Source organism: Branchiostoma floridae, chromosome 9, assembly GCF_000003815.2.
Source record: "Branchiostoma floridae strain S238N-H82 chromosome 9, Bfl_VNyyK, whole genome shotgun sequence".
Classification (NCBI taxonomy): domain Eukaryota; kingdom Metazoa; phylum Chordata; class Leptocardii; order Amphioxiformes; family Branchiostomatidae; genus Branchiostoma; species Branchiostoma floridae.
The window spans coordinates 5,526,831-5,546,391 of NC_049987.1; the positions used below are offsets into that span (position 1 = coordinate 5,526,831).

Below are 19,561 nucleotides of genomic sequence, written 5' to 3' on the forward strand. Positions count from 1 at the left end.
TGCGGCGGGATGGCACAGATGGGTCTCTCGGGCCGGGTCGCACCTGTCCCCGCCCGGCAAGTTCACGATCCCCGGGGCCTGGGTCGAGCCGGTAACACTGCTGTTCCAGCTGTTCCGCACGGCCAGCGTCCAGCTGTTACAGCTATGATCATGATGGTCTTTCAGGATGTCCGATGTCTTTCGGCGTTTTGTGAAGAACGTTTATGTTTAACCTGACAAAAAACAGGGAATCTGACAGACCGGAGAGGGAGAGATGTCTATAGACTAAATTTATAAGATAGGATTGTAAATGTGATGGTCCTTCCCAATCAGGATGTCAGAATGTCTTTCGGCGATGTTTTGTGAAGAATGTTTGTGGTCGACCCTACAAAAAAAGGGAGTCCGAAATCCCGGAGAGCTCGAGGGAGAGATTTCTTTGATAGGATTGTAAATGTGATGGTCCTTCCCCATCAGGATGTCAGAATGTCTTTCGGCGATGTTTTGTGAAGAATGTTTGTGGTCGACCCGACAAAAAAAGGGAGTCCGAAATCCCGGAGAGCTCGAGGGAGAGATTTCTTTGATAGGATTGTAAATGTGATGGTCCTTCCCCGTCAGGATGTCAGAATGTTTTTCGGCGATGTTTTATGACGAACGCTTGTGGTCGACCCGACAAAACATAGGGAGTCCGAAAGCTCCATATGATAGGATTGTAAATGTGATGTACGTTCTTTCGCTGCCAGAATTATGTCTGGTGTCTTTCGGCGATGTTTTTTGAAGAACATTTCTGGCCGTCCCGACGAATAACTGGGACTTAGAGAGCCGCGAGGGGGAGATACATGTCCATATGATAAGATTGTAAATATGATGTTCTTTCGCTGCCAGACTGTCAGATTTCTTTCAGCGATGTTTCGTAAAGAACGTTTGTGACCCGCCAAAAAAGGAGGAAGAGCTCGGAGAAGGAGATTTCTATGAAATAGGAGTGCAAATGTGATGTTCATTTCCCGACGATCTTCGTGAGTTTTCGGGCTGCCTTGCACTGACAACTGTAACAGTAGTCGTACCCTGTCGGTACCCTGTATGTCTAAAACATCTTTGGTTGCCGCATCGCGTGTAAAACTATCACTATCTGTGTGAGAGTTCAGACAGTGACAACACGTCCAAGAATTGTGTCAGAATGTTACATATCAGTCTCAGTGTCTGTAGCACCATATAGGAAGGGTACGTCTGCTTTGTTAGACGTCTGATCTGTTATCTCTGTCAAAGATCTCATCAACTTCTATCTGGGGATGAACAATTTCTATCTGCGGGTAAACGGGGGTGATTTTGATTATGCAAAAGTTTGGGAATTCCCGGTGAATGTTTGTACATGTCATCGTGTGCGCGTCATTTCCTTGTCATCTCTTTCTTTTTTTTTCAGCAAAAAAATCCACATTTTCAATGAAAGGAAGCGAGATCGAGACCAGGTCGATCTGAACTAGGAATGTCGACCTGGTTTCCTAGATAATTAAATTAGCATCAGAAATTCAAATTCAATGTGTGAGCTTCTCTTCTAGCATACCGTGAATACCCTTTCGGACTTCACTAGGGCGGTAGGCTGTCAAAATTCCTTCCATGTTTAGAATTGTTGGCTTCATAACGTTACTGAATCTATTGCGATAACGTGTTGTAGAATAAGACGTTTTAGTGGTAGAAGTTCAAATCCAATATATACATGTAACTTTAGAATATTAAGTGACATTCAAATCCTTTCCACCTCCGAAACATTGCTGTCTATAGATAATCATGTATTATTGATTACATATGCCCATATGTTTACAACTGACTCAAGAAGCGAGAAGAAGTTGAACCAGTACATACCAGCACATGGTAGTCTTTGTAGAGGAAATTATGTCTTATAGCTATGACATGTACTTAGCTTGTTTGAGCATAAATGTACAATAAAGGTCTTTCATTCATTATATTGAATTTGAACCACTCGGTAACGCGTCACAGTTGCAATTGTAACCATTAACATTACTTGAAGTTCAAATCCAATGCATGTAACTGTGCCATACCATGTCAGACTTAACTAGGGTGGCATCCCGTCCAAATTCCTTCCATGTCCCAAACATTGTTGGCTACATACCGAATTTAAACACCTTCCTGAGTCATAAGCATGTCAAGATTTCGTAGAATGTTGACCTCTGACCCGCCGTCACCCCAAACGCGAGAGGGCCATTACGGGAAGCTGATCAACATTCTGTGGATATCTGGCGCACGGGAGGTTTGAGTTAGCCTGGTATCCAGCCGTATTATAGCAGAGTCTATCACAAACGAAACGAGGACAGAAGAGAGACTCGGAAGCTATAATACGGCTGGATACCAGGCTCAGTTTAAGTAGCCTCCACCATGCCTTCCTACAGACGCACGGGAGGCTCGCTCAGGAGCGTTAGTCTCCACCAGGCGTTCCTAAGGCCCACTGTACAATGCCTTACAGCGACCAAAACTGGATCTGTGTTAATAGGAAATTCATAATCGGAATGTATATGAAACAGAAAACCCAGAACTATAAACGTTATACACTGTACTTATGCGCCGTAGCAAAGTTGCGTGGTAAAAAAAAACTCTCAATCGAGCACAGGTAAATCACAAACGAAACTCGCAAAACCGCAATGACCGTCCCTCCACATATATTTCTTTTTGCAGTCATCAAATGTTTTTGCGAAAACTCCTTAAGGTGCACTCTCACCGCACTTGCGGCAAGCTTGCGTCACTGCGTGGTTCGTTCGCTGCGTCACTATTTTGTTATTTTCTCCGATTATTTATGATTTAGATATTGCGTAATACGTAAAAGTATGACTTAGAAGACAACAAAATACACAAAAAGTAAGAAAATCCGTTCTTTATCTCTGAAATTCGTTGAGTATCTTTCGAAGCCCGGAGTGACGCAAGCGCGACGCAAGTGCAGTGAGAGTGCACTTTTACACACTCACGAATGCAAATATTCCTTAACAGCGTTTGGTAGGGCTGGGTACTGGTACATAAAATTCAGGTCCAGGTCCGGTTCAGGTCCAGAGGATTAGGTCCAGGTCCAGGTCCGGACCTGAACCTGGACCTGATGCAGTATGACTCATACCAATGGTCCATTTCACTACAAAGAAATCTGTTTGGTGGAGTATTAGACTTACACTGGCGTTTTAAAATCATACAAAGCTAACTGCACCTGTACGATTGACTGTAAAACTTGGTAGAAATGACTATAAACTCTACTCTACTTCACTCTTGTTATTTTCTTCCACCTGCAAGCGTCAAAACGTGTGAATGCCTGATAAAATGATCTGTTAATTTTCTAATCGGTCCAACATCCGGTCCACCTAATTTTTTCAGGTCCGGTTTTTCTGGACCGGTCCAATAAGAAAAACCGGTTTTGTACCGGTACGCTGTACCGATACCCAGCCCTAGCGTTTGGGCCAGCATTGTGGCACGTGGAAGGGACGAGCAGGTTTCCTGGGAACGAGAAACGCGGAGGAATGTGCTGGGAACGAGAATCACGGCGGGAATGTGCACCTCCTGACCACACAGTTTTGACTGACACCCGAGACGAACGATAAGAAGGGTCTGACGCAAGCGGTCATGGGACTAGAAATCAGATTACAATGTGACCTACAGGGCATTCACACAGTGGTAAAAATTTATGATAAAAATATAATGGTCACCAAAACCACACAGTTTTTGATTGACACCTGAGACGGACGACAGTATGGGCCAGGCGTAAGTGATCATGACGACAATGTACCAACATTTGACAGAAAACATCCGCGTTCTGAAAAGAGAAAAATAAAGGCAGAAACGGGTTTCTTTCTGTCTCTCTTTTTGCAGCAGAAGACAGGAAAATGTTCCCTGTAAGTTCTGACAATGCCATATCGGTAGGCGTACTGTCACTTGACACTGTGAAGTTGTGTCACCAGGGCTGTCATCATATCTTCCCTCCAAACGAAAATAGAAAGACGGAAAGGGCAGATATTTCACTGAGCTTGCCACTTCGTCATTCTATGTCTAAATATCTGGCGTTCACAATTTTTCCTTACTTATAAAACACACAATTATCTGCTTTAATTTATTGTCAATTGACAGTTGGAAATTGTGTTAAACAACAGTGCTGTCATAATGACCCCCCTCCCCCGAATGTCAGAGAGCACAAATATCCTTCAACTTGAGATCACCACTACGTCAGCCGTGAGTCATCGTGTTTCCGTACTATCGGGAGGTCGCAGTATTTACCGGTGACGTACACACTTCACGTTGCGTTTAAATTCGTCGTAACAACATCAAATTTAGAAGCACATGTAACAAACGTTAACAACCCTTACGTCAAAGGACTGCGGTAACTTGAGCTCCAAGCAACGTCGATAGCTAGACGTAGACTGAGTGCCTGAATAAACTGTGCGTCAATGTTTCTCCGCTCAAAACTGTAGAGGTTCGTATGTACCAAGCATGATAAAGAATAGCAGCGATCGATAAACTTGTGTGATTTGCAGTACTTTAAAGCATATTCATCACGAACGTTGACCCAATTTTGAAAACTCGAAGGACAATGTACGATTCGATTTTACAGAATCATCATCGTATTTCAAAGAATATGTTACGCCAGAATTCAGATTTACTCATGGAACGTTCGTCACCCACTCGGTAGACCCCGAGTAAAATGTACTAGAACTTCGGGTCACACTTGGTACGCCAACCCGGGCAGTTCAGCACGGGTGATTCAACATTAATTCCTTGGACTACCGCCTATACTTGACTCTCCAAATGACTTGCCAAAAAAGTCTTGCCGAAATAAGACTTATCTTAGAAATCTTTATTATGAAAGAAAGTAAGGATTCATAATCACAATTTATGCCTTCTTTATCTTTGAGTAACCGCTGAGGTTTCGAAATGTCTAGTGATAGAAAGATTGTCCGGTTGTTTCCCACGGAGATCACGACCGTACCTGTCTCACCGTGCGAGACTGGCTATCATCGCATTGTTTCCTACAATTAGACTTAATTTGCGCCGGGTCGGAACCAAATCCAAGATGTCCGGTGTGGCGAGATAAAACGAACCGTTATCTCGATAATTTCTCCTGCTCTTTTGGGTCTGAAAAGATTGGCGGAGATATGAGAGTAGTTCGGTAAAGGGGCATGTAATATGTCCTTTTACGTAGGGCGTTTTGGTTACAGGTTGTTTCGCAACAATGTCAGTTCGCAACCGTCAGTTCGCAACAAGGCAAGTCTTTTCGCAACAAGGTACAAGTCTTTTCGCAACAAGGTACAAGTCGTTTCGCAACGTTTGAATGTTATTAATCTTGATAGCCTTATAGTATTAGAAATCGTATTCCTAACATAATTATACTCCTACCTGTGCACGCCGTGTATGAAACTGTACTGCCTGTCGTATGAAAATCATCGGGCTGTCAGGTCCATGAGACCCATCTTCCTCTGCCGTCGGGGTTGCCTTTCGCACCCGGTAAAATTTTTACGCGGAACTTCAAGTATGTTAGGAATACGATTTCTAATACTATTAGGCTATCAAGATTAATAACATTCAAATGTTGCGAAACGACTTGTACCTTGTTGCGAAAAGACTTGCCTTGTTGCAAACTGACGGTTGCGAACTGACATTGTTGCGAAACAACCTGTTACCGGCGATTTGATTTCACGTAATTCGTAGCCGGACACCTTGAATTTGGTACACAATCTGTGTATTCTATATGTACGTATAGCTTTATTTATTATCATCAGTTTGGTGCAGACTACCGGAGTATATCAACTGTTTCTCTCTTTGTAATAGGAAACTGAAATATCCCCATGTATGATAATGCATATCTATATCTCTACGGGACACAGGCTATGAATAGTTTTTTGTTTTGTTTTTTGTTTGTTTACAAGTGTTCAGGTAAAGTAAGGTGTGATAGTGGAGCCACTTGATTGCGGAGTCTTCAAAAAGTAGCCTGGTATCCTAGAGGCCTTCGGTTGACTCATTACAATAGCACACGGCTATCATAGATGCGGACCGTTTATGAGAGAGAAAAAACAAACATCCAAATCCAAAATGTCTGGGAAAGAGATAAGGCGCACCGTTATCTCACTAATTTCTTCTGCCTTGTTGAGTTTGAAAGGTTGGCAGAGATAGGAGAAAAGACTTAACGCTAGTTCACCTTTATTCGTGGGTTACCCTATACCTGTTGTTTATAGAAATAAACAAGGTATTTGGGGATAGCAAGTCAACAGACGGTGGATTCGAACCGTATATTGAATTTCTTGCAATTTGAAACCACCATCTGTTAAATTGATATCCCTAATCACCAATCTTTAAACCAACGGATATAGGTTACCCCACGGATAAAGGAAAACTAGCGTTACATTGCAGTGCCGACGTGGTGGGACATTTTACACACCTGGATTTGTTTCACCTGCAGGTATAAGGCCGGGGTTAGTTTCCAAGCAGATTTCTTCAGTTACTCTTCATCATTCTGTTAAATCTTTATGCCTCTCTACTTCTCCCACAATTTTCTTAGATAAAGCAGAAACTGTTTCTTCAGTGTTTGAAAGTTGCGTTATGTTTTGGTATGTCTTCATTATTGGTAGAGAGATAATGATTAAGTAATGAAGTCATATTTTGTGATTCATATCTAGAGTAATATGTATAACAGAGTACTTATGTCGTTTCGTGTTCTAACCATGTGTTACACTGTGTAAGGTTATTTTTCGCCCATTTATTTTTATCTGTATTGGAGAGAGCAGAGAATTCACCATAGGTTTACTATCAACACTCGAGTCCTTGGAATCCAAATAAAGACAACCGACGTTTCTTTAAGACACAAAAGACGTTCGTCTTTATTTCCTCGAAGAAAGAGAAACATTTTTAACAGATTCCATCTGCCCGTGCCTGTATATGTACATGTCTAAATATTGCATACATTCAAAGTGTGACACATATCGGGTGACGTCATAGCCACCATGATCCACCATGCTGGTTGGATGAACATGGCAGCGTCTGTAGATATGCTTATTGCGTCACAGTTATGCATAAAACGTAATAAATACGTTTCTGTAATTGCATATTAAACAACTGCACATTCATCCAGCATGGCGGATGATGACGTGTGACTGAACCACCCTATTGCATTGTGGGTAACATCACAGGAAAGCATGTGACATGAGCTGAGACGTTTTGCATTTCAGGGTAACAAACGATGAATCTACAAAACCATTAACATAACGAACTTCCCTGAAAAAACATCTAGAGTAAGTACATCTCTATTAAAGAAGTTCCTCTTTCATTGCTTAACACCAGGTCTTGTGAGAAGAACACCAGGATAGCTTGAACTTGAAGTACCACATATGTCATCACACGTACTTTGAATACACATGAACATACAGCTGACCTTCCAGCTACATTGCAGCAAAAAAATTGAGGCACTAAATCTAAGAAACGTCATGAGCGCATGATTAGAAAAGGGTGAACAATGTGTGTTGTCAAGAGGAAACGCACGAAGTGCACATGCGCGAACAAGATGATTTCGTATCGTGAATTTGAAGTCAAGTGTTTGCGTATTTTTGTAATATAAAAATGATGGCAAAGAAATGCTCCCTTAGAAAATGAATGGAAAATTGATTTGTTGATATTCTCTGGGTTGTTGTCTTTTTTTTTTTCTTGAAGTCGCTGCTTCGTTATGACATGTTATTGCTACATATTGCATTCTAGAGCAAGAACAGCCCTTTTAATTATATTTCAGCCATACCATAGGTATGGTGAAATATATTGTATTCGTAATGTTTCTTTCTTTCTTTCTTTCTCCTGTCAAATTTTCAAAGCGATTCATCTCCGCCGTTTCTGGACCAAATGACTTGAAATTTGGCACAAGGGTAGAGTGGGCCAATACCCAAATGTGTTTTTTTTATTTTTTTCATATCTGCTTCTTAAATGATTTTATTGAGGTTTTATTGCAACTTTTGGACCAAGACTGTATATTTTGGCCCCCTGTACCATGGTATTACATCCAAATGACCTGAAATTTGGCACAGAGGTGCCCTAGATACTTATTCAAAGGATCCATGTATAATATGTAGTATAAATCACTTCAAAATGGCTCCTTAAGGAGGTTTTTGTGGGAGAGTTTAGGATAGGTAAGGTTGGAGTGCCGAGGTCAACGACCTCTAGGTCATTCTGGTGTGTCAGGGCCACAGGTGTGCCAGGTAGATCCAATTATCTACCTACCTACCTAGTCCATAGACATCCAGGTGGTTGGTGGACAAGGTAAATCCAATTAATGGCCAGCCAATGAGCGAGCTTATTTTGCTGGAAGAGTCCATTGTTGGACAGGGGGTGTATTTTACAATTTACTTTTAGACTTTGGTGATAATGCCAATGTTTTTTTTAGCGGAAGTGTTTTCGCACTGATCCACTTGACATAAGACTACTACTGGGACAGTCCATTTTTGCACATAGGGGGGGATTTAAAAAAAATCAGTTTTGGACATGGGTGATGATTCCGAATTCCATTTGTTAAATGGAAGTTTACCCCCACCTGAAGACTGTACATGAGGAGGATTCGGCAGCCAATCAGCAAGCCTTGTTTTATCTGGAAGAGCCCATTCATGCACGGGGGACTTTTTTTTAAATTCAGTTTTGGACTGGGTTGCTTCTTATGCAAAGGCCATGTACTGTGAGTATTTCTGGACTTGTCTATTGTGCAATTTCAAACAGGGTGAGCTGGGAGATTCCATTCTACGACGAAGGGGGTATTTTTTTAAAATTCATTTTGTGGACTTCGCTGACTATTTTAGCTGATATATTTTTGGATCGCTCCACTTTACATAGGGGTATAACAGGAAGAGTCGATTCTTGCACAGAGGGGGGATTTTTTGCAAATATGGTTTTGGACGGCTGATGATTCCAAATTCCATTTCTTAGCGGAAGTGTTTTTGGAGTCGTCTATTTTTTTGAGGGGGTTTTTGTAAGATTCATTTTTGCTCATAAGTGTGATTAGTAGTTAGAAGTCATTTTAAGCAGAAGTGTTCCATTTTTGCACATGAGTGATTTTGGAACAGTCTATTGTTACATGAGGAGGGAGATGGCTGAAATATGCTGTATTTGCTCTCAAGCAAATGTCGGCCTTTCTAGTCATATTTGTCTTGGTGAGAACCGGGGTGGGAATGATCACTGGCTTCCCGTCAAGTTCAACCAGTGCCATTTTTGTTAGAGCTCAGGACCAGGGTTGTAGCCAGCCTGAAATCATTTTCAGTCCCCTCAATTTTGAATGGGAATCCTATCGAGCACCGAAGGCATGGCGTGGTGTTGCGCTTCATTTCTAGGGGGTCTGGGTCTCAGAAAATTTTGAAACCTAGACCCTCAGAAACACTATTTCCTGCATTTTGAGGTGCAAATTTTGCTTGTAGACTAAGCTGTTTAATGTCATCTGTTTTAGTGACGAAGAACACATGAGTTTCAGTTTTTCAGTTTCAGTTTTTGTCTGTCCCTGGGGACTGAATGGGGAAAACTTTTTTCAGTCCCCAGGTGCAAAATTCCTTCAAAGGACTGAGGGACAGGTGCTGGCCTGCTCAGGACTCAGCCGGGATGTTTAAACTGGAGAAGGCACTTGTTGAGTAGGGCTGTAATTGGTGTGGCTAAACAAGCCGAAGAGCCGGTAAACGGTGGTGACCCTGACGAAAACTCAGGCTTGACCTTCCTAAGTGTTGTTTGGGTTTAGCTGCTGAGAGCAGGCGGAAGTAGGAATTTGGTATAAATCTCCAAGCAGATGTACAGTAGTGTGTGGCGTCTTTTGCATGTCCTTCTTTCGTACGTCTATCTAGCAGAGACTGATTGAAAAATATTGAAAAACATTCCTTGGACAAATCAAGGCAATCATAAATGGCAGACTCCATCTCCTAACCCAATGGAGGTTGTACCTTGCTTTAACCAATAGTATTTTGCAACCCTTTCAATCCCAGAAACACAAATACAAGGTAGTAGCACTGAGGATGTATGACCTGACAACGGTAAATTTTGTATATTGAGAGTCACAGAAAGACAGACAAGCCAAAATGACTTGAAAGACGTAAAGAATGCTGCAAGAGACGTTGAAAGAACATGAGGCACACTTCATCTGGTTAGAGAAGAAGAATCTGAAGAGATTGATGTAGAATTGACCCGGATTGGAAGTTAACGTTTGCACAAGCTGTGTTCATTCAAACTCTCGTCAGAACTCCCCCTGGGTAAGGCAACACCACCCTGGGGAGGGGAAACACCACCCCCGGGGTAACACAACACCACGGCGGGGCGGAGAAAAACACACCGAATCAAAATTACGCCGCAACTTCTGTCTTCACCTTCCGCGCGGACTCGGCGCCGAGAAGGCGAGACGCACAAATTGCGATATGACAACACGGAATTAGTTTCAGGAAGGCCGCGGGCAAAATTACAGACAAGCCGCTTGATTTGATTTAACTTTTCGTCTGTTCCAAAACGGTTCCGAAATGCGCAGTCCGTGGGAATCGTTTGACGTCAGAGAAATTTGTTGTTGGCGATGTTTTTCCGTGGGACAAGCTGGTATCCTACCGCCTCGAGCGACCAGACAACCGAATTACCGCCGGATATCACTCCGCCGCCGCCGGGGTCGGATTAATTTGGCGAGCGGGTTGACTCTTGCCTTAGGGTGAAGTTTTGACTCGAGACTTGAATCGTTTCCTGTAACAACATAGCAGCTGAAAGTGGACATTTTCAGTGCAAACACAAATCATCACTGTTTCTTGACTCAACACTCTCAAACCTAACCTTGTCAAACCATCGCCTCAACTCAAAATTTCTCACCACCGCTGCACCGCAGCCTCACGAACTTTCAAAACAAGACTCGCCGTTAAGCTGCGTAAAGAAAGAGGTGTTTGAAGCTGCTACAATTTCATCAACATTCTTCGATATTCAAAAATATTTTGGTCATGTTCTCGCTTAGAAAACAAACAGTAGCTCATTCTCTGGCTGGGAGATAAAATTCCTTTCCTGTTCTCGTTCTGACGGACAGTCATAAGTGAGCAGTGACCCGGGGGAATGCTAAGTACGTATGTCAAGGATAGATGGTGTCATTTTCAGGAACAGAAAAGACGAGGCAAGAACCAAGCAGCTACATACATGCAACGATCGTGTTTAAGCCTTTTCGTGTGCGCATGGTCAAATGAGGTAGTTTGGAGAGACACAAATGAAGAAAAAAAGGAAATTCTGATAGAGCAGATATAACAACTTGATACCGTGAGAGAGAAAGAGAGCTCGAAATGCAAGCTAAGACCTCGCTAAAATTGCCGATTAAAATTCTCAGGCGGCACGGGTTGATTGACAGGCGAACCTGGCGATATTTGTGTCGCGGCCGGACATACCGAAACCGTGCTGCTCCGCCTACTGTCGCCGAAAATACCTCTACGGTAAACAGAGAGCTTCTGGACAGCTGATACACCCAAATTTAAATTTACAACGACGAGAGAGAAAGAAATACCTTCTGCTATGTACTACGTTTCTCTACTGTTCCTAATATTCATAAATTCATACAGAAAATTCCATCGTATTGAGATGAAAATATCACATGTCAATCGTAGCGTTATTCAATCATGATATACACCCAAATATGATAACAACTTAAACAGACACGTCTAAAAATATCCGCTAGGTCTGTACAAAAATATCGGCACAAGTAGTCGTCATATAACCACACAGTATGACTAGAGACAATTAAGTATACATATCTTTCAATAAATGACATTCATATAGTCTGTACAAATAATAATATCAATCATAACAATATTGGTACCAGTGTTCCGCTTGAACAAACAAGGGGAAAGAAATACCGCTCAAATAACTGCACACAATATCATATATATATCCAAAGTACATGCAAGCAGCGGCCTTTTCTGAGTCGACAAGGTTCTCTACTTCTTAAGACAGTTGGTACAACTTAATATTCATATCACAGAACATCTTTCGTCAACCCCTCGGTATTTCAACAAAAATTGACAAATTTGTTGAAGTTTTAGAAATGTCGAGAACACCGCTTTCCACTCGGTACCAAAGTTTTAAAAACATATACAATTCACTAAATACTTTCTTAAGCTTTGCTTGAAAATGAAGACTTATAGCTTTCCTTTTCAACTGTTTCCAAAATGCAAAAGACGCTTACGACCATAGAATATCGTTGACGACTATAGAACACCGTCGCCATGGTGATGACGACACCCAGGCTCCTGACAGACGCCTGCCTGATGAGTGTCAGGCACTATCAGTTCCTTATCATCATGCTTGGGTTACGGGGGCTTTTATCTGACGACTTGTAGTCTCTTTTTCGGCTTCTGTTTCGTCTATTCCTGGAGCGGGGGTATCAACCCTAATTTCTGCCCCTCTCAGTAAAAAGCTTCATTATAAGCACAATCAAATCAATCTGACACACCAAATCTTCCGTATTCTCGCGACATTGCAAGAACACAACGCAAACTAACCTGAGATCCTTTTCGGAATCACACAATATCATAAGTCCTAAAGTGTCCTGACGTAATTCCCGCCATTTCGGAGGTTCCCATGACGACGCTCCAAGTCAGACGATCTTATTTTGTTCCCACGTCATTCCGTGTTTGTGTTCCGAATCCGCATGTGTTCTACGTCATCTTTAACTCAACGCGACGCCGCCTTCCGATCCATATTCCCTTGTTACCCGTCCGTCTTGGCTGCGTCTTATCACTTTGTCTGGATTTCTCAAGATAATCAAGGAGCTCCTTGAGATAATCTGGCCGGTTCGGTTCCGGTTGAGGTGTCCCGTGGGGGGTGGGGATGTCCCGAGGGGTGGGGCGTGTTGTATCCAGATGGGTTGTCTCAGAACCAGTAAAGATCCTTGCTGACTGCCGACTCCTGGCCATGATGATCCAAACCTGAGAGGGAAGAAGAAACAAGACAGCGTCAGAAGGAGTCGAAATACGTCTAAAACAGGACTTTGTTTGTTTGCTTGTTTTACTTGAAGTAATACTTCAAACCTGTAATGAAATAAGAAATTAAAAAGAGTGTAAAGACGTCCCAAATTGTTTTAAAGTGCTCCTCCAAACCTTAAGGTAAAGAAAAACAAGACAGGGTTAGAATAAAGGGTGCTGCTCCAGACCAAAAGCTGAAAGTAAAGAAGAAATCAGACTGAGCCAACTGGAGTTAGAAGAATTCTCAAGGGGAATCATATAGACTGAAATGGTTTGAGCTAAACTTTTAATCACTTTCTGACGGATACTAAATAGGACACAAGACCAGACAAGTTATACGATCATAAATTAGTGATATAAGAGTTTCATATGATCGCAATATCATCCATTGCATTTCTATAGTATAAGGCACTGTGTTGGAACAAAACTTGGCTAAACTTCTAGTTTTGCATCTTACGATTAGAGCTTTCGTCTTCAAAAGCTCATGAAGAAGACGGATATATGCGTTTATAGTCTTTCACGTTGTGAGCAAAGACGCGAAAGACGTCTTCTCACGACTAAGGCGATTCCCTGAATCGTTTTAGAACTGTCAGCCATGTGACACTAACTAAGAGGATTCTCGTAGAGGCTGACACGTGTTATCTTGGGAACGAGACACAGGTAACACCTTGGAAATTCCACCAGCGTTCCTGACAAATTCCCACCGACGTTCGCTCAAATTCCCGAGGCACGGACCGCGTCTCTACGTCGGTCAAAGGTTAGAGAAACTGGGAATGCTTATACAGGTTTATAGGCCCGGTCACATGCTTCACATGGTACGTTTACGATAGCAAATGGAGAACATTCTTGTATGTCTCGTCACAAAATTCGACCGCCATAGGACGGGAAAGGTTGCTAGAGTCGTTGACATGTTTTACGTCTTTCATAGACTTGCATGACAAAACATTCGATTGTGCCTAAGCCTTAACGTAATAGAACCTTATATTGTACACTGCCAGACAACCAACGTCCGGCATTATCCAGGTAATAGAACTGACATTCCGGCGTCGTTCCACGTTTTTCCCGCCAATTCCGTACGCCAAGGGGGTTGCTAACGCCAACATGCCGGTCGTCACGACCGCACGAGTTCACACCGAGGAATGCAGCCGATTCTGACAAGTGCATTCTTCACGAGTTCTACTCGAGTCTTGTTGTCAAACTAGAGATTCTTGCATCCCCCCTCTAGACCTTATGCCTCCCTGCATTCCTCCGACAGGGGGTCGGCATACCGGGCGATTGTCACCGCCACAAAGTTGGGACTCTCCCGAGTTCGGATCAACTATGCCACGAATTCGGATCGCCTCTTGTCCGGTGAATACCTCTCCCATAGCTCCGAATGCTTATCCCATAGCAGTGATTCAAGTTCGCGGGAGTTTTCGGATGCTTCAGGTCTGTTATGGCGCGAAAAGGTAAAGAGAGGCACGCGAGGAATCCTGACCTAAAGATTTCTTTCAAGCCAGAAATATTGTTTGACACATTCTTGGGGATACCGCTGCTTACGTTACTGCGTCAGAGAGAGGGGTTTCCCTAGGAATGCACTCCTATAAATACTAGGAGCTTCCACATTGTACGGTGAAGTATTGTTTGTTTTTCAAGATAAATCGACTAAGGGGGAAATGACCGATGCTGTATTTGAACCTACATTGCTAGTCTATTGAGGTTACGTTTCTCTTTTTTTTTAAACATTATGCTACCCTGTTCAATAAAGGGGAATTTACTACTGTATTTTTACATATTTTTTATTTCACTTTGAGCTTCGAATTTATCAATCTTGACGTTTTCTTACTTTGCTGTTATTCCAGATTATGATGAGGATAGGTATTATTTGTTTCTAAAATAAGGATACGTTGTTGAATAAAGGAGAGTGTATCATTGTTAGAGCATTCTTGAAATTTTGTAACTTCTTGGCGTTTCCTTATTTTGCGGCTTCTCCGGCTTGTGGCATGACAAACCGCGGAAGGACGAAGGTCAAGATCAACACTGCGGAATTTTCGTCCATCATCACCAGAAATTCCTCGTCCTAACCACACATTCCCGGGAAACCCCCTCCTGCCGCATTCCCGGAGATTCTCGGGAGTTTGTGTCGTCATTCCGCGAGTCTGCGCATGACACTGGGGTTGGGCAGCCCAAGAGCAAGACGTAATACACCTTTCTCACGTGGCGGCCATGATAGATCTAAAACGAGTTCAATGAGGCAAACAAAAGGCTGTCCATCATAATTAGCAGTTCAACTAATGATAGCCTGCCAATTAGGGAAGCGACCAATAAGTGAAGTCCGTCAAATATTTGCATTATTATGTTTTTATTTTGCATCTCTTAAGGGACTATGGGACCAGTCTACACTACTCTAAATTGCTACATTTTTCGGTGCATAACACTAATTATAATATTTATTATTCTATCTTATATCATGAAAGTTTGTATGGTTTCGGGGAAAACTAAATGGGACCTGATTTTAGAAATAAGTTTTGTCTGTTTGCCTCATTGACCTCGTCTTCGATCTATCATGGCCGCCGCGTGAGAAAGGTGTATACGGTTGCAATTGGTGCTTTTATGATCTTTCATATTACAGTTTCTTTGCTGGTTGTATACTGTTTTCCAATGTGTTCCTATAGATGTGTGTTATGATTGCTCCAGCTTTAACAACTTCTTACCTTGTCCATCAGAAAATACAAAGAACTAGAACACTGACGTTTATCAGCAAGAAACTTGACTTGACTTGACTTGAAAGATAACAACATAAAGATAACAACCGTGCAATGAAGTTGGCCCTGGTATTATACATGAAAGAAAAGGAGCTAGGATTGCATCTGGGAAAGGCTCAAAGTGGGTTTTTTTTTTGCAACAATGATTATCTTCTTCCCCGAGACTTTTGTCCAATACAGCCAAAGCATAATTTCAGCCCTCACAACTGGAAATGTTGATCAACCACTATCTTAGGTCAAAGGTGGCTATTAGAACATTCGAAATCAACCTGATACTAGTATTCCATTTGAACTTGTCTGTATTTCCGCTTACTTCACAACGTCAACTTGGCAACAGATCATGTTGCGATGTACGAATAAAAAAGCGTGTATCGAGAAATATAGACAAATTATGATGCTGAATACTTCAATTTACGTTCTGTGTCTTTTGTTGTCTTTTATATCGTACATTTCGTTCCCGAAATCTGACCGGCCCGGCCCTGGTTTCGAACTGTGACAGTAACGTTAGCATTTCCAGTGCTGCTATAGGCAGTAGTAAAGCTTTCAACAGCGTGCTTCAGTCAAGCACGTTAGCGCACGGGTAGCAACTATTGTAGGTCAAGAGGGTCAAGTGTGGACCTGGAGTGTTGGCGATTTTCTCACATATTTGCCGCAGACTGAGCCTCAACCGTGCATCGTGAGGACTTCCGAACAAATACTTGTGATTTCAGAACCATAAGCAATGTGCAAACAAGACTTGGCTCTTGTATTTCATTCAGGTATTTGAGATCCAACAGTTAACCATGTTGATCATTTTGCATTGGGTTTTCTTAAGATTTATCTGTCTGACAAGGAATAAATGACGACCTTTATTACCCTTTTTCCGGCGGGCAATACATACATAAAACGTTTTCATCTAAATAGATAACCACAATGATCTAGGCGATTGGTGCAAAATGTACGTAGCTACACTTGTCAAAATGTTGTTGACCTGGCATGATGAACCATGAGGATATACAATTCAAAAGGCGTGTTTCTTAGCAACAGTTGTTTCTATTCTTGCACAGAAAATTTCTGCAAAGTGCCATACTTTTACCAAAATGTTGAGCAAAATTCTGCACCAATCTCCAATACACATATTGTTGCGTATTCTAAAGGGTGGGGCCAATTCGAAAGGCATGTTTATCAGCAACAGTTGCTACAACTGTACAGAATATCTATGATGAATTTCATTATTTTACCAGAATTTGAGCGATAGTCTTCCCCAGTAGCCAATACACCAGCTAACATGAGGCATCAGTCGTAGCTTGGGAAAATGACAGCTCAGAGACGACGGTATTCGACCGGTTTCGACTTTATTTGTCTTTCTCAAGAATGACAGAGATCGGACCACTCCTCCTTTTACACCTTTTCTGTGCCTCCCTAGTGCAGGGCGCTCTATCCTGAGTTTACGATATTGACCAATCAGCGTAAAGGGTTTCGTTTTGCCCTGGCTATAGGCTAGGTTGACCAGCTCACATGAGACTTACTTCTATCCGTTCCTAGCCCGGGGAACTCGGTGCCCATCTGGTCGGTACCGTACGGCCTGGTCCAGGCGGACTCGGGCTTGCCGAGGTCGCACTGCCCCGGGACAGCCGGCAGCCGCCCCGGCCGGACCGTCGGCTGGATCAGCAGGGACGAGTACCGAGGGTTGAAGTGTGACGAGCTCGCCATGCTGGACAGGGAAGAAAAGAATAAATGAATGAATGAATGGATGGGTGAAGAAAGGAGGGGAGACTTATTGAACCTTGCCAATGAAAGAAAAAAAATTCTACCCCATAGGGTTGACTACAAGCTATCGAAAACTACCTTTAGTTACACAGATATTCAAATAGATATATTAAACAAGTATTCATGCTACAGCCCTATAATAAGTTACATTTTTGGCTTCTTCTGTCAGCAAATATATATCAACAGATAGGTTTTGCGATGGAAGGTGAATTTGTGTTAGCCAAGTACACGAAACATGTACAAAGCTTGAAAGTGTCTATAAGTACATCCCTCTCTTTGTTGTATAATCTACAGTCTACAACAACAAAACAAACAAGACTAAGTGTATATTTACCTGTACATGTCGTGGTGGATAGGTTGGTGGTAGGAGGACTGGGAGGACGCCCCCAGCGCGTACGGGTGCCAGGGGTCGGGGTTGTAGTGGTGCGAGTGTAGGGCTGAGGTGTGCGGGTGGTAGGGGTCCGTGTAGGGGTGGAGGGGGTCTGGGTGGGGACTGGTGAGGGAGGAGGTGGGGGGCTGGTAGGCGCTGTTCCAGAAGGAAGGCGGGAAGTTCCGCTGCGCCATCGGAGAAGTCGTGTCACCGACTGGAAGGGAACAACACAAACAACATCATTAGTAAACTTGTGTCGACTTTGAAAGTTGATAATTGTGAAAAATACAGTTGAAATATACAGAAACTTTTGTAGAATTTCACCCAAAGAATCAACTTCTGAAAACATGCTATCAGAGACCGTTGAGAAGGTTAAGATGGTAACTGAGATGGTATCTCTTGATTTTATGTTATGGTTTGTCAAATGTACAATATAGTGCAGTATTACAAATGCCAATCTCAACAAATGCTTTGCTAAATACACATTCCTTCTCTGTTTTCAATGTTCCCTTCAAACTGGGATTCTCTGCATCGTTATATATCTGTGTGTATGTAGTGTTTGATCTACTTTTCTCTTCTGTTCCGATGTACTGGTAGAAAGTTGTCAGATGGCGGCTGTAAGACCGCGGGTTTGTGCTAACGTTAGCGGTCATTAGTGCGTGATTTACTGCGTCTGATTACATCGTCTGAACACACGTCACTCACTCCCTCTCTCCGCCAGCCGCAGTTTGCCACAGACATACCCCTGCAGCGGGCGGACTTGACATTGGTAATGACCATATGGTGGTCTCACAAGTCTCCAAGCAGAAGAGACGAGGGTTCGCGTTGTTTTGTGCCGTTTCGCAACGTATTTGAGGCGGTTTTAGTTCTTATCGTGTATTATGTATAGCGATTCGGCTTTACCTTCAAGTCATTAGAAATTGAAATAGGTACATTCCTAAATAAGAATACTTACAATTCTAACAAAACAATAAACTTATCAAGAGATCAAAATTTTGAGATAAAGAGGACCGTAAAGAGGTAAACTTTAATTCGACGTTTACAAAAGCACAGACTTTCCCAAAGACTCAGTTTCGATCTTTCAGTTCAGCATGCTTAACTTCTAAAACCCAGAACCCAGGAATGAAGTCATTGAGGCCCTAGCAGAGCCCTATCAGTGAAAAACGCCCCTGCTGAAAGCCGCTGACAGTTGTTCTGTACAGACGACTCTTATCTGCAAACCCAACTCCACTCACCCGAGAAATGGCGAACCTCCCTGGCCATAATGAGGGCAATAAATACATCAAGGATGTCCCTTTATGTCGGGGCTAATGGAGTCAGCTTCAGGCAACGATATACAATAGTGCCTAGACAGCAAGCACCTCGAACTCTTGCCAAGAAAAGCGCTCGAGTTGTGCTTTTGCCACCCCAAAAGTCTAGTAGTACAGTCTGTTAGGAAAGCAACACGGCATGTCGACAGAAAACCTTAGGCAACAATCTACCACACTTAAGAAAATTCTACGTTTATACTTAATCTACAACACTTAGCAAACTTAGACGATGCTGTTGTTATACTCTGGCCCCGCCTAGAAACAAGAAACTGTCGAGAGTAAGTAGAAAATACACGTTTTGCTATGGAAAGTTTGTTTATGAAAGAAAGTCACTGCAAGCGACGACGTCGCCATGTTTGGTTTTATTTCTCTGGCCGAATATTCATGGTCAAAAGCGTGTCTTTCTATTCCCTAATCATTTTTGGCAAAAAAAAAAGAGAACAAATTTCA

At 42.5% G+C, this 19,561-nt stretch overlaps 1 protein-coding gene across 2 annotated transcripts in view; it reads right to left on the reverse strand.

Annotated features, from left to right (window-relative positions):
• Window positions 1–9,774: 9,774 nt before the first annotated feature.
• The window catches only part of LOC118422697 (transcription cofactor vestigial-like protein 2), a 33,407-nt gene continuing 23,620 nt past the window's right edge, over window positions 9,775–19,561 (reverse strand). For both annotated transcript variants that reach the window (XM_035830396.1, XM_035830395.1), the window contains exons 3-5: window positions 17,766–18,015; window positions 17,191–17,375; window positions 9,775–12,902 (exon numbers count right to left, since the gene is read on the reverse strand). In XM_035830396.1, the coding sequence (XP_035686289.1) occupies window positions 12,847–12,902; window positions 17,191–17,375; window positions 17,766–18,015 (491 nt within the window). In that variant the 3' untranslated portion in view covers window positions 9,775–12,846. The remainder of the gene's footprint in view (window positions 12,903–17,190; window positions 17,376–17,765; window positions 18,016–19,561) is intronic.